The sequence below is a fragment of the Camponotus vicinus genome, unplaced genomic scaffold (genome assembly GCF_025532165.1).
Source record: "Camponotus vicinus isolate PSW18456_S1 unplaced genomic scaffold, iyCamVici1.0 SCAF_7, whole genome shotgun sequence".
NCBI lineage: Eukaryota > Metazoa > Arthropoda > Insecta > Hymenoptera > Formicidae > Camponotus > Camponotus vicinus.
The window spans coordinates 16,925,765-16,941,550 of NW_028141979.1; the positions used below are offsets into that span (position 1 = coordinate 16,925,765).

Here is a 15,786-nt window from a genome sequence, read left to right on the forward strand (position 1 = left end):
TCGCTGCAACAGCCGAAATATCGATATCTGGAGAATTTGTTGACGCCGATCGACGAAATCGGCTATTTTACGTTCTCCAATAACAGTGACGTCATTCCACCGAGCGAGGCACGTCCAAACTCGATTTTCGTCTTCGATGACGTGGCGTGCGACAAGCAAAATACGATAAGAGAATACTTCTCAATGGGTCGTCACTCGAACGTCGACTGCTTCTATCTCTGTCAGACGTACGCGAGAATACCAAAACATCTTATACGCGACAACGCGAACCTGCTGATCTTGTTTAAACAGGACGGTACCAACTTGAAACACGTATACAACGATCACGTGAATACCGACATGTCGTACGGGGATTTCAGTGAATTATGTCGTACTTGTTGGCAACAAAAGTATGGATTCCTAGTGATAGATAAGGACAGCTCATTTACGAACGGGCGATACAGAAAAGGATTTAACGTGTTCGCGATACCGCAAAACGATTAGTCGCTGCCAACACACTCTGTCGACATGGCTGAAAGCGGTAATGTTCGCGAGCGTGAAAAGATTGCGAGGGAGATTGAGAAAACGAGCGAATCGATCCGCAAGAAACATCGCGTTTTGAAGACCGGTAAGATCGACGACGATATCGCGGTCAAGACCCATTTTAGGCCTATTATCGAGCCACTACAAAAAATCGTCGACAACTCTAGCTTAATCGCGGTGAAAAAAGATCCGGAGAGTAACGCTGACGCTATAATTAAAACGTTACCCATCAAGCGGTACAAGGAGGAAGAGGAGGAGGAGGAGGAGGAGGATACGACACCGAAAAAGAGACAACGATTGAAGGCGAATCGTTTATCGACATCGCATACATCGGATGAACCGCTGATAACCTCCACACCGTCCGCGACAACGAGAATCGTACAACCCACGATACCCGAATCACTCGCAATCGAAAATGTTTTCGAAACCACGGGCAACCCGCTCGAATCACCATCTGTTCGAAACATGTTACAAACGTTGGAAGGTCAAAAAATGTTACGAGAGCACTTCGGGCCACTGGCACAAAAGTACATGAGCGCTCACCTTAGTGGCGACAAAAAAACCCAGATCGATTACGTGTACGGTGTCTATTTCGACAAGAATGAAATGTGGCTCGGTAACAAACGATTCGACATCGGCGCAGATGACTCTATAATCATAGACAAAGTGAGGTACATTGGTACACCTGGATTATACGAGTTGATCTTCAAGAGAATTCCCGATGATGACATATACACTGAGGACGATATGCAAAAATATAAGAGCATATTAATGGCGACGAGTGCGCATAAACGTCAATATGATGCGCAAAGTCAATTAAAGAGCAACAGGGGATACAAGTATAAACACATAATTGCACCGTTGATGTCGATCGAATCGAAAAAGAAAAAATGCGGTACGGGAGTATCCATGCCTCGCGCGATGACACTAACCGACAATAAGATCGATTACGTGCACTGGGACGATCCCAACGAGCTAGTGGATCGTCTACGATTGCTCGACGCTTCGCGCCGAGCTGGCCACAACGCTCACGACAACGAGATCCTGTCGATTATAGAGGAACTTCGCGAAGTCGGCCTTATTATAAATTAAACGGTGTCTCAACGAAACTGATCAGTCGATCGACGTCACTCGCATCGAGAAAAAAAAATGCCCATCAACAAATTTGGATTATTCGAACAGAGAAATGAAGCAATTAGAACAAGCGATCATTGGGGTAAATCGGTGACAAGTTACTTGCGTCAAAACGCTCTGTGTCGCGTCGCTACGTACTATGACGCGAGGTCGCGCAAGATTCGCCGTGTAGCGCAACCTGAGGCTGATACAGATGCAGTCAACAAACTGTACGTGGAACAATGCGTTAAAACGTTGAAGAATCAGCAGAAAGAATCAGACGAGAAGCTGACTGCGTTCGAGAAGGACGTGCGAGCTTTGCAGACTGCGATAAACGAGCTTCAGCGTGCGATTAACACTAATTCAGAAACAGCTACGAGCTAAGGAGCGGCTATTGTACAATTATTGACATCTACAAAGGCTTATCGAACGAAGGGTTATCGAACTGCAATGAGTGGCAGTGATCGAAGAGGAAACGGCTGTGAACGAGGCTACGAACAATTCAAGAACAGCTGCGAACGAGGCTATGAACACGTCAGGAACGGCTACATACGAGGCAGCATACAACTCTGGAACGGCTACGAACGGGTCAGAAACGATTGCCATCGAGGCTGCGAACGGGTCAGAAACGACTGTGAACGAGGCTACGGACTACTTAGAAGCGACTACCAACAGGGTCAATTACGGCAACAAACGGCTGCGAACAACTATCGAACAGCAACGAACGGGGCAGGAACAGCTAACGAACGGCTATCGAACGGGTCAGAAACGGCTATCGAACGGGGCAGGAACGGCAACTAACGGGGTAGGAACGGTAACGAACGGCTATCGAACGGGTCAGAAACGGCTATCGAACGGGGCAGGAACGGTTATCGAACGGCTATCGAACAGTAACGAATGATAAAACGCACGGTGATACTCGGGGCACACATCGTTTGATCGACGAATCGAAACAACGATGGATCGGCGATCGGGAATAACCGAGGAAGCGAAGAAACAACATAGTTTAGAGAAACGGCAGTTGGTGAACGAATTGCACGCGCCGGCGAGAAAAAATTTTCCCCGAAGACACGTCATAGTGCGGGGATACGATGACCTGTGGCAAGCTGACATCGTCGAGATGCGTCCGTACTCTCGTTTCAACAGAGGTTACCACTACATACTCACAGTCATCGATGCGTTGAGCAAGCACGCGTGGGCCGCACCACTCAAGAGTAAAGGCGGAAGCGAGACAGCTGACGCTATCGCTGAGATAATTCGAAATAGCAAAAGATGTCCGAAAAACTTACAGACTGATATGGGGAAGGAATTTTATAACGCTGACGTGCAACGGCTCATGCGGAAACATGACATCAATCACTATTCTACATATCAGTATTGAAGGCATCGATCGTTGAGCGATTCAATCGCACGCTGAAAAACGACATGTGGAAGATGTTTACGCTAAACGGATCTTACAAGTGGATCAGCGCGTTGCCGCGACTCGTATCGGATTACAACGCGCGCAAGCATCGAACGATCGGTATGCGACCCGTCGACGTTACCCCCGCGGTCGCTGAAAGACTCTTGGCTACTGTGTATAACCGTGTAAATATCGCGGGTCCGGCAAAATTCAAAGTAGGTGACTCGGTACGCGTTAGCAAGTACAAGACAATTTTTGAGAAAGGTTACACGCCAAATTGGACAACCGAAGTGTTTAAAATTGTAAAAGTGCAACATACTAATCCCGTAAGCTATCTACTTGAGGATTATCGCAAAAAACCTATCGCTGGAGCGTTCTACGAGCACGAGTTGCATCGCGCGAATTATCCGGACGTGTATCTCGTGGAGAAAGTACTGCGTAGGAGGGGTGACGAGGTTTACGTGAAATGGTTGGGATTTGACAATTCGCACAATTCTTGGATACATAAAGACAATGTGATTTAATTCATACAGTGTTTATTTTTAATTTTCTGGAAAAATATATGTGTATAACATATATAATATTTGAAAAATGAAAATATACATAAAAATCCTTATCAATATTCCTTGCGATAGTACATGTATTTTTAATATAAGATGTATGAGATATGCATTACATAAAAATATATGAAATATAAAAAATATATGAAATATAAAAATACAAAAATCTTTATTAATATTTCTTTCACACACACACACACACACACACACACATTTTACAATGGTATCTTATAATGCCCCCACGGTAGCGTATCGGTGGTTTCGGGTACGATATACCGCTTGTCGTCGTACGGACTCAGAGCAATTTTTGTCTCGCGGATTGTGTATACTTGGTGCAATTTCGATCGTATACACGACTGCTGGCGCGTCATTTCAATTTCTTCTTTCAAACACCGTATGTAATCGTCAAACGTTATCGTTCTCGCGACAACGTTGCTCTTGACGCCTTTAACTTTCTTCGTATCCTTTTTCCCATCGACTCGTAACGCGTACATTTTTGCTCTGAGCCCGGCAAATTCGGTCATTATGGCACCGTTATTTTCATCCTTCATTAGACCCGGTACCTTTTTATTTACGAGCGGCATACCGTACGCATTGTTCGCAGCATAATCGCTAGTGTCGAATCTGCTGATGTCGCGCTTCATATTTTTGTACATGTCTTCGCACTCAATGTGATATATGAGACTATCGGTATCGGTGTACATGACCTTACATTTGTCGCGATACATTGGCGTCATATACTCGTGATGAAACTCGTACAAACATGTCTTGGATATGTCGAGTATACACATACCCACGTAGATTGGTTTGTAGAATTTCACCTCGAGTTTGCGCAATTCCACAGCTATTAAATTTTCCGAAAAGACGCTTCTGCTGTGGAAATTTGGTTTAGCGATCATTGCTTTTGCATCGTACCGCCCGTCCCAGTGCGTTAGTAATTTTACATCAACGCGATTGCGCACATTTTCCATCGTTTTGCCAAACACCGCATTGTTCATTAATTTGTATAAATTTTTTTCAAAATCGTTTTTAGCCAATGTTCTAAAATGTGTATTGAGTTCTATGTAATTTCGAAGTCAGGGAGATTGAGAAAACTGTAAAATTCTATGTATTTTTGTAACGCGAAGACCGTGACGCGTACACTGCTGCAGGTTGCGGTAGTGTATCACGTAGCGTTTCTTATCGTATAGCGTTGCAAGCAGTTTGAATTCCCGCTTGCCAGATGGTTTGTCGCGTGTCGGGCAAAACGGTAGGTCAGTGTGCGCATCGTGAAGATGTTGCGGATACTCGAGATCGACTTCGAGGATATAGCCTGTAGGCGAATCTAGCGCGATCGATGATACGTCAAAACTTGACACGTCGTCGACCCATCGAAAATCGGCAACGGTTGACACATTGCCCATCCATATAAGTTATTTACATCGAAATACATCAAGTACGACGATGGTTTCGATGGATCGTATGACTCCATGTTACTTGTTATTAGCACGCGCGTATCTGTTGGAACGCTGACTCAGACCACCGCGTATACCGCGTTCGATAAACATGACCATGTCGATGTCGGTAAGCAATTCAAACGTAATCTTGGTATGCTTCAACATGGCGTCCCACGTGTATCCGGGTAGAGTATAGTAATACGCAGGGTCGAGTCCGTAACTTTCGATACATTTGTCGCGAAAGTTTTCAAAAATATCGACTAATAACAAGACATCGATTTTAAGATATAAATCGCTATATTCGCCTAGCGTTCGAATGGAGAATCGCGTCCAGATGGTCTCGGCGTGCGCGTAATCGCTCTCGGATATAGTTTCACCGGTTAAGGAACTGTAAAATGATTCGCGCGGTGGTAAACATGTATCTTGCAACTTGTCGACGGAATCGATGTATTCGTATGGAAACACACCTTTTCGTGTTAATAATTTGAAGTTTTCACTCGATAAATTTTGAAATTCTGATTTTAAAATATCTAGTTTATCTTTATCTAGATAAGATGCTAATTTGTCGAGACTTGCCGTAAGAAATTTGAATGAATCGATGAAGCGTAATTTTACTTGATTTTTTGGTTTTTTTTCCTTAAGATCGACATTTTTGGTAAACGATATATATTTCTCTTTCGTTATTGGAAGTAACTCGACTCTCCCTTCGAACGCTGTGGCTATTTCCTCGATAATGAAATGCGAATCATAACCGGATAAATTATGAAACACTATCGGAATACAGAAAGACTCTTTATAATTTAAATTACAATTTGAATGCGCGGGACCTCTGTACCGTCCAGTCAAATGGCAATGATCGCGTACGCGTGTATCGTCTTGCGCGAACGGTTTTTCGCATACATATATGACATTGAGTAGCGCTATTAAATTTTTCACACTCTTCGAATGTTAAATCTACCATAGGGACATTAGTAGTTAAAATATTTTTTACACGAAATGCTAACATTTTAAGTTGCTCGACGAACCATGCTATACAATCGGTACTGCGACGCGAATGGTATGCGGATAATGAGTCGTCGTACGAGCAATGTATATAATATGCTATGCTAAATACTTGATGGTGCTGGCACATATTCTTCTCTTCCTCCATCTTGGCCAGAACGCATTCCAAGTCGGCGTACACGATGAATGGAAGCTGCTCTTTCCTGTTATAATTGTTGAACGATAACCACTTGTCCTTATCGCTCGGTAACCGGATAGCGCAGTCGTTCATCTTTCCACAGTCGACAGTATGCGACTGTAACTTGTCGTCCGAACCAAAGTAATGCAAGCATCTATAAAAGAAAATAAAATTTTTTTTAAAATTAAAGATTTATATACAATTTGCTACATAACTTATAATTATTTAAATTATACACACCGATCGCAGATATATTTATGATTCTTGTGTTTGCTCAATTGCGAGCTCACGAGCCGGGATAAGTTCTTGATCCAAGCGAAATGCCCGACGCTGTTGCCGTCTTCCACATACAACAGGTTGACGTGCTTATCTCGCTTCTGTTCCGAAAGACGTATCGGGACAATGCTGTTTTCTTTCTCGATGCTGTAGACGTTGATCGAAATATCGTTGACAAGTTCAAACTTTTTTAGTTGGTTCAACGTCATCGGAAACTCAATATTTTGTATATTTAACACCGTCATATAGTGGGGATATGAAGATTCCCGATTCGTGTCTCTTTCAGCGGGATATAGAGCGGCCACCACTGCCCACGCAAAACACGCATTGTCTCTGGATTGTACATTAATTACAGCTCTCTTCATCATAATTTCTCGCGGCAATTTAATATAACATCCCGCGCGCATAGGATTATACTTATTTATATTTACAGTTAAATTCTGTATTCGTGACAATGCCCAGCCACTATCGCGTTCCTGAAATTCTTCCAGCGATGCTAGAGTGGGTTCGATAACGCGACGCTCGTACCACTCGTGTAAATCGGATGTGCGAAAGAGTTCACAGTTTCTCGTATTGGTACTTTTATTTGCGCGCTTATCACCCGACACAAATTCACCATTGAATATAGTGTTCACTTTTACACTGTTGTGTCTTCTTATAACGTCCTGCACATGTTCTATCACAATGTCTTTGGCGTCATCGAGAAATTGACGAGGTTCGATATGGTTTGCGTTAATCACAGCACCGGTCAGAATACGGTTATCGAACGCGGTATCAATCTCGCGCCACACAAGTTCATTTTGATGCGCGTTACATCTGGCACCCGCGTTATTGTCGCCACTGTAATTACCACCACTGGGCATAAACTGTCTCTGCAATCGAGTCTTTGCACCTTCGAGTCGCGCGATCCGAGCAATCAGCGATTGTCGATTCCCGATCGATAATCGTAGTCGTTTGATCCGACTTTGCTTTTCCAGCGACTCGATGTACTCGTTGCATCGTTGTAGCCATGCAAAATATTCGCCCAAGGTGGCAATTTGGTTGGATCGCTCCACCAGGTCGCGTTCAGTCTGTTCGATGTTTTCCATTTTTTTTTTCCTGTCTTTTTCACACTTTTAACACACTTTTAACACACTATGTCAGTTTTCTATGGAGCACTTGCACACATACATTGCATAATGGCGCAAAAATCTTCCTAACAGAATATCGCTATACTCTGACAACCGATGCGCGCACGTACTGTAACTTGATGCGCTTCAATCCTCCCTATATTTCGTCTAAACCTGTTTTTATCTTTGTGTAAAATAAATAAGTATGGTGTATCATAATAATCATTTATTTACATCTCAGAAAGAATTCGTTCTCTCTCACACGCGCGGCAAGGGCACAAAGCAGCCGAATATCGGCGCTGATATGTTGCAATTCTTCCTAGAAAAAATATGGAAAATAATTCTGGGTCGGCCCTAATATCCAATCCTCTTCAAATACCGCTGTTTATCAACCGGACATCGGTTTATGATTGTTTATACTTATCATAAAACATCCAACACGTCCCCAAGCGTCCCCCGCCCCGCGCCTCCGTACTATGATTTGATATGTTTCAATCCTCTTCCTCCTTATATATTTCGTCCAATCCTTTCTCATCTTTTGAATGTGAGAAGTGAAGGTACATCGACAAAAAAAAAGGGCGGGATCCTAAGATCCAATCCTCTTCAAAGGAATACTGGTGTTTATATTGTTTATGTTAAAAATATATAATGAAGAGGAGTCTGCTGCACTAGAGCATCATTTCTTTCGTTGCTCTTCTGTGTTTCGGTGGTCTTGTGCAATGGCTGAAGAGAACGTAATTATCATCGACGATGATATGGTGGCTGAAGAAAACGTAATTATCATCGACGACGATACGGATGATGATGATTATTGGATGGATCCAGTTGTGGCGGAGAGGATGGAGATAGAGAGAGAGGAGAGAGAGATGGAAGATGATGGATCTGATATAGAACCCTTGGCGAAGGATAGTGATTACGATAGTGACAATAGTGACGATATTCTTGATGAACGGTTACAAAAGAAACAGCGAGATTTAAGCATACCTGAAATAATAACATACAACGAAGCAACAAAGATATGTTGCATTTCCTATTACTATATGGAAAATGGATCAAAATATTGTACCGAATGCTTTCTAGAAGATCCGCATCAGTTTGAAGAAACTAGTTCTGTTCGAGAACATAGAACCATAGCTTATGTTCATTTGGAGAATATGTCATGCAAAGGGTGCAGAAAATGTTTGAATCAAATATTGCCCTGCAACATGTGCCCTATTTGCATAAATTAAAATAGATGAGTCATGGATAACATTGTAAGTATCTTTTAATTTATTATATATCAAAAGTATCTTAAAATAAATTATTAAATAATTTAAACTAATGAAATGCATATGTTTTCTTCTGTTTTCAGAAACGGCTTCCCCAACATAGCCCGACGGCCTATTTTATATTCATCATTTTTTTTTATTTCTATATTTTATTAATTTTTTAATTTTATATAATTTTAATATTAAGTACACACACACACACACACACAATTTGTAATACTCATACAAATTTTTTTAAATAAATTTATATTTCAAAAAGAAAAATGTATAATTATTTACGCACCTCTCCCTTGCACTACCCTTTTCCCATTCTTTGCGCTAATTATAAGTCTCGCTATCGTTCTCTCTCTTTCGCACGCGATATTATCGTTCTCTCTCACACGCGCGGCAAGGGTACAAAGCAGCCGAACATCGGCGCTGATACGTTGCAATTCTTCCTAGAAAAAAATATGGAAAATAATTCTGGCCCTAATATCCAATCCTCTTCAAATACCGCTGTTTATCAACCGGACATCGGTTTATGATTGTTTATACTTGTCATAAAACATTCAACACAAGCGTCCCCCGCCCCGCCCCGCAGCCCCCGCGCCTACGAAATCCCCTCCGTCCCGCGTGACGTCATTCCCCCGCGCCACCGAAAACCCCCTCCATCCTGCGTGACGTCATTCCCCCGCGCCGCTGAGATCCCCTCGCACCTCACCCCCCTGAGATCTCTGCGTTAGAACCCGCCTTGTATACCTACTAATACTTTCGAGAAAAATATGATTAGAAATGAACAAATTGGTAATGCATCATTTGAGCAAATAGTAGATCGAACAAACGTATGCGAAATGGGTAAGACGATTGAGTCTGCTGAAAGAGAAAATATCATAATTGATGAATCGCAAGGAGGAAATACTGACGAACTTACGATTGCTAACATAACAAAACAAACTTATCCAACTGACAAAGGTCACTTTGAAGATATAGATGTACTGTCAGCAGATATTAAAAAATTCATTGTTTCATCTGGATCTTGCCGTTCATCGGGACCTTATCCGCTCAATAGCGAAACACAAAGTCGCTTCTCAGCTTATTATTATATAACAACGAACAAAGCCGGAGGTAAAATACCACGAAGTTGGATTTGCTATTCGAAAATACTGGACTGTGCGTATTGTGAACCATGCTGGCTGTTTGCTGAAAGAAATAACCAACATTTTAACTCTGCTTGGGTAAATGGAGTACGCGCTTGGAAAAGGTTGGGTGATAAAATCAAAGATCACAAGAATTCCGAAATTCATCACAAATTGTGCGTAGTATTTGAACAATGGCGTCAAAATAAAACTATTGACAAAGATCATGAAGCTCAGATATTGAAGGAAAAGTCTTTCTGGTGTAAAGTTATATATCGAATCACATAAATATAACGCTCACTTTAGCTACGTGCAATCTGCCATTTAGGGGACATCGTGAAGTAATTGATAGAAAAACCGGCTCAAATGGTAACTTTTTATCAATTGTTGAATTGCTTGCAATGTATGATCCCGTTTTAAAAGAGTTGATTTCATAACCTGCCGGATCAATTCGATACTTGAGTCCAACAATTCAAAACGAGAGATTATAGACTTGCTATCAAAAACAGTGATCGATAAAATAGTTGTTGATATAAAGGAAGCACCATTTTATGCTATAATAATGGATACAACACAAGATATTTGTTCGAAATTCATTATTAGCATTTTTGATTTAAAATCCGCATTTTTCACTTTAATAAATTCGAGAATTCGAATTTATCGGGCATCGAGAACTTTTCGAAATTTCTATTCACCAAAAACACGAACGTTCGAGTCATCTTACATCCCTTTTTTTGCCGCATAAGAAACGCTCGTTATAAACATTTGGCAAAACAATGCCAACCGTCGCTACAATCAACGCAACGTACGGGCATGCGCGCCCATACGTCACGATCAGCTGAGTGCCAATCAGCTGATCGAAAAAGATCACGCGCATGTCAACCGCTAAACATCGATGTCAGACCTCATCGGCGGCCAATAATGCGCGGCGCCCTGAGGTCACCGCTAAGATACAAAATTAATTGGTCCACGTTGCAACGGGCCCAATATTCCGCTTGCTATATAATGGGCACCGCGCGGGGACCCGGCAGAGTCTTGCACTTTTCGGAGTCTCGCACTTTTCGCTCTTCGTAGTCAAACTGCTTTGCTAAACCGCTCTGTTAAAACCGCTATTTCGTTACGACCGCTTACTCACACGGACCTTCGCAGATCTCTCTTTTGCTACACCGCTAATCCACCGCTTACAACGACCGCTATTTCTGTTCGACTACGATTATTCGCATACGCTTCCAGGAAACTGCTTCGTGACTCTGTTTGATTTTATATGTTATTCGTGTGACTATTATTTGTTAAGTGCTTTGTCAAAATAAAACTCGTTAAACCAAAAAAGGAGAATACGTGTCATGCTGTTCTCTTCGTTCCACGTTCAATCTCGTGCCATAGCTCAAGTATCACTGCCGTTTCACCATCTCTCGCGAACAATATTTCAAAAGTTGATCAAATGAATAAAGTATTTCGGTATGTAAAAATTGAAAAAGACGAAAATGATATACCTAACCTACTGAAATTAAAATTAAAGAATCCTTTCTTGATTTTACGAAAATTGATGATCAAACGGCTGACGGATTGGTAGAAGAAATTATTGATAGTATCAAAAGTATGGGCTTAGATTTATCGAAATGTCGAGGTCAGGGATATGATGGAGCAGCGGTAATGAGCGATGCTTATTCTGGTGTGCAAAGGCAAATCATTGCCAAACAAGAGAATGCGCTGTATGTTCATTGTTGTGTCCATAATTTAAATCTTGTCCTTAATGACGCAATGAACGGGATACCAGAAGTTACTCGTTTTTTCAACACAATTGAGCGAATTTAGACTTTCTTTGGTAATAGCATTAAGCGATGGGTTCTTTTATCAACTTTCTTTGACTCGAATGAAAAAAAATCTAATTTAAAACTAAAACGTCTTTGCCCAACGCGTTGGTCATCAAGGAATGATTCATTGCTTGCAATTAGATTTAGATATCTACATATCATGCAAGCATTGGCAAAAATTATGCTAATAAGTACATCATCATCTGAACGAGAAGAGGCCTATCTGTTAAAGAAAGAATTAGAAACGTTTGAATTTGTATTCCACGTTGTATTGCATTCAAAAATCCTAATAACTACCAATTCTGTTTCAGAATTTACAAAAAACTGATTTAGACCTTTCTCAAGCCTACAGTCTTATAAAAGAAGCTTATGAAGAACTGACAAACTTTCGGAATCACTATGAAGATGCAAAAAAAAGTGCTGCGGAAATGAGTTCCATTTGGAAAGTGGAAATCGTATTTAATAATAAACGTAGAAAGAAAACAAAACGTCATTTCGATGAACTATGTGAGGATGAAAGACTTACTGACGAATTTCATTTCCGAGTAAATGTATTTTACAGATACTTGGATATTTTATCAATAATTTGCACGAGCGATTTCAAAGTTTAAAGTACGTTAATACAGTTTTTCAAGCAATCCAATCGCAAGAATTAATTAAGCTATCAGACGACCAACTTTATGAATTGGCTCAAAGAATAGTTAATAAATATAACGAAGACATTAGTGATAATTTTCCAACGCAATTAATATCTATGCGATCGTGCCTTAAAAGTAGTATCACAAAATTGACTACAGTAAAAGAATTGGTAAACCTATTGATAGTTGAAAATTTTGCACTTTCGGCGTGTTTTCCCGATGTTTGTACAGTTCTAATACTTTTTCTAACTATACCTATAACTGTTGCAACTGCTGAACGATCTTTCTCAAAATTAAAATTAATAAAAAATTATCTACGGAGCGTTATGAATCAAGATCGTTTAAGCGCTTTAAGTATTCTTTCCATTGAACAAAAAGAAACAAACAATTTGAGAAATACTCTTTACAGTATTATTGACGTATTTGCAGATAAAATAGTTCGAAAAATGAATTTTAAGTGATTCAAAAATTAATAAGAAATCTTATAATATTTTTAAAATAATTTTTTTGTTTATTGCTTTATATCTGTGGGAGATTATTATATTCAAATTAATAACTCCCTCAATCAGGAACGGCGTGTCAGGAAAAATATAAAAATTAGAATAACTCGATATCAGGTATAAAAGGCTTTAATACGGATGGCCTATATAATAGGGATATACACTAAATCCGTCAAGGAGACTCGCGTCTATATATATATGTGTTATTGTAACAACTGATCCCGAACGACTGTTTAAATCGAACCGTCGCGCAAGGAGATTATTCTCCGCGCAATCGATCCGCGCATCGCCAAATCACGCGCGTCTTATATCGTTTTACTCTTATCGTCTACAGTTCGGCCAGCCTGACAATATGGCCGTCTCGGCCATGGGTATAATAAATACGTAAAAATAAAAAAAATATATTAGAGTCAATACTCGTCAAAATTTAAGTACATATTATATATATGCTAATCAAATACAAAATATAATATCTCAGGGTCTAATCTTTACTATACATTTTCATATGGTCTGCGCTTACAGTTCCCGTGTACGGCATCTGAGTTACCTGAAAACCCTCGATATCAGATACAATATAACGATCATTATCTAACACGGTTTTTACAATATATGGGCCTTTAAATTTCGGGATCAATTTTTTATTTATTCCCGGTGTTACATCGGTATTGGTGATTACCACGTAATCACCTACTTTATAGATAGTAGCACGCTTTCGTTTGCTATTATAATGGATTTCGTTCGCTCGCTGACAATTTTCAATAACGTTCGCCGCACGATCTCGAATGGCCTCCAAATCTCTATCGCCATCAGAATACGGGTCGAGTAGAGTACGGATTTCGTCTCTCACAATTCCTATCTGATCAATTCCAAATAACAATCGACTAGGAGTATTACCTATACTTCGACAGCGCGTATTATTTAAAGCAAACTCGACACCTTCTAGTGTCCTATCCCATTTTTCCGGCGTATCGCACGATTTTGCTAATGTTGGCGTAAGGACCCTATTAAAGCGTTCGACCTGTCCGTTAGCGCGAGGAGTACTGACGGCAATCAAAGTGTGATGGACCGATTCTTCCCTTACAAATTTCTCGAATGCTTGCGACGTAAAACACGTTCCACGATCGCTTATCAAGCGCCTAGGCTTACTGTATGCGCGAAAATAATCTTTTAAGTGTCGAATTACCTCCTCAGTCTTTGTTGTCTTACACGGATATAATTTTATGAATTTCGTAAATCCATCTATCAATGATAAAATATATCGGTAGCCTTTTCCCGTTTTTTCTAGTGGTCCGTAATGATCGGCGTGTAACGTTTGAAACGGCAATTTTCCTTTCGGGATATTGTGTAAATATCCTTCTCTTTTCCCGGAAACTGGGGAGAATTCGATACATTTTAGGCAACTCGATATACAGGATGAGCCATTTTAATTAACGCACGCAATTATTTCGGAAACAAAGCATTTTAGAGAAAAATGTTTCAGACAAAAGTTTTATGGTTTCGAGGGGGCCATAAGATGGTATCATTGGTTTGACCTTGAAGAGCTATTTGAAGGTCACATGAAGGTCACCTTCAATTTCTTAAATGGAACCTACTATTTGTCATTGCATATTCTTGTAGCTTATCTCGAGAGCTTTCCAAAACACTATAATTAAGTACCTTTTCGTTAAGTACTTTTTGAGTTATGAGGCTTGAAATAATTTCTTAATTTTACATAAACCGTAAAATATCTTGTAAAATATTCATTTTTCGATTATCTTACCTTAATACTTTTACGTACAAAATAATGAGAGGAATCAACTGGTGTAAAGAAAACACATAGTTGTTTTGAAGAAAAAATATATAATTTGCAATTAACAATTCCATATTTTTTCTTAAAAACAACTATGTGTTTTCTTTACACCAATTGATTCCTCTCATTATTTTGTACATAAAAGTATTAAGATAAGATAATTGAAAAATGAATATTTTACAAGATAATTTTACGGTTTATGTAAAATTAAGAAATTATTTCAAGCCTCATAACTCAAAAAGTACTTAACGAAAAGGTACTTAATTATAGTGTTTTGGAAAGCTCTCGAGATAAGCTACAAGAATATGCAATGACAAATAGTAAGTTCCATTTAAGAAATTGAAGGTGACCTTCATGTGACCTTCAAATAACTCTTCAAGGTCAAACCAATGATACCATCTTATGGCCCCCTCGATACCATAAAACTTTTGTCTGAAACATTTTTCTCTAAAATGCTTTGTTTCCGAAATAATTGCGTGCGTTAATTAAAATGGCTCACCCTGTATATTCCCGTACTTTTTCTCTTAAGTTCGGAAACCAATAGACTTTCATTACGTTGTCGACAACTTTATCAACCCCGAGGTGGCCCAAATCGTCATGACAAGTTTTAATTACATTTAATTCCATACTTTTCGGGACGTAAAACAATAATTTTTTATTCTTAAATTTTCGGTAAACCAAACCGTCTCTCAACTCATAAAACTTATCTTCACCGTTCTCTAGTTTATTCCAAATTTCACAAATTTTTTTATCTTTGTCTTGTCGAATCGACAATGTTTGTTCAAAAGTATTGGACTCCAAAATTAATACGCTGTTACATCGGCTCAATGCATCGACATGTGACATTCGCTTGCCAGGACGATCCCATAATCGTAATCTTGTAAGAACATCGCCCATTTCGAAATACGCGGGCTAACAGTTTGCTTGCTCAGTGTAAGGCGGAAGCTATCACAGTCCGTGACGATAGTAAACGGAATTCCCGACAAATAAATGTGATATCTTTTAATCGCGTACACAACCGCTAAACATTCCAGCTCAAAGCTGTGATATCGTGCTTCAATCGC

General features: G+C 40.0%; 2 protein-coding genes across 2 annotated transcripts; both read right to left on the minus strand.

The window, feature by feature from the left end:
- Positions 1-3,810: 3,810 nt before the first annotated feature.
- Positions 3,811-4,334, minus strand: LOC145974437 (uncharacterized). The gene has a single exon (XM_083104278.1). It carries the CDS (start codon positions 4,332-4,334, stop codon positions 3,813-3,815), a length of 522 nt encoding a protein of 173 aa, XP_082960404.1. The 3' UTR covers positions 3,811-3,812.
- Positions 4,335-6,443: 2,109 nt separating this feature from the next.
- On the minus strand, positions 6,444-7,577 carry LOC145974269 (uncharacterized). The gene has a single exon (XM_083104068.1). The coding sequence runs from the start codon at positions 7,575-7,577 to the stop codon at positions 6,444-6,446; it is 1,134 nt and encodes a 377-aa protein (XP_082960194.1).
- Positions 7,578-15,786: the final 8,209 nt, after the last annotated feature.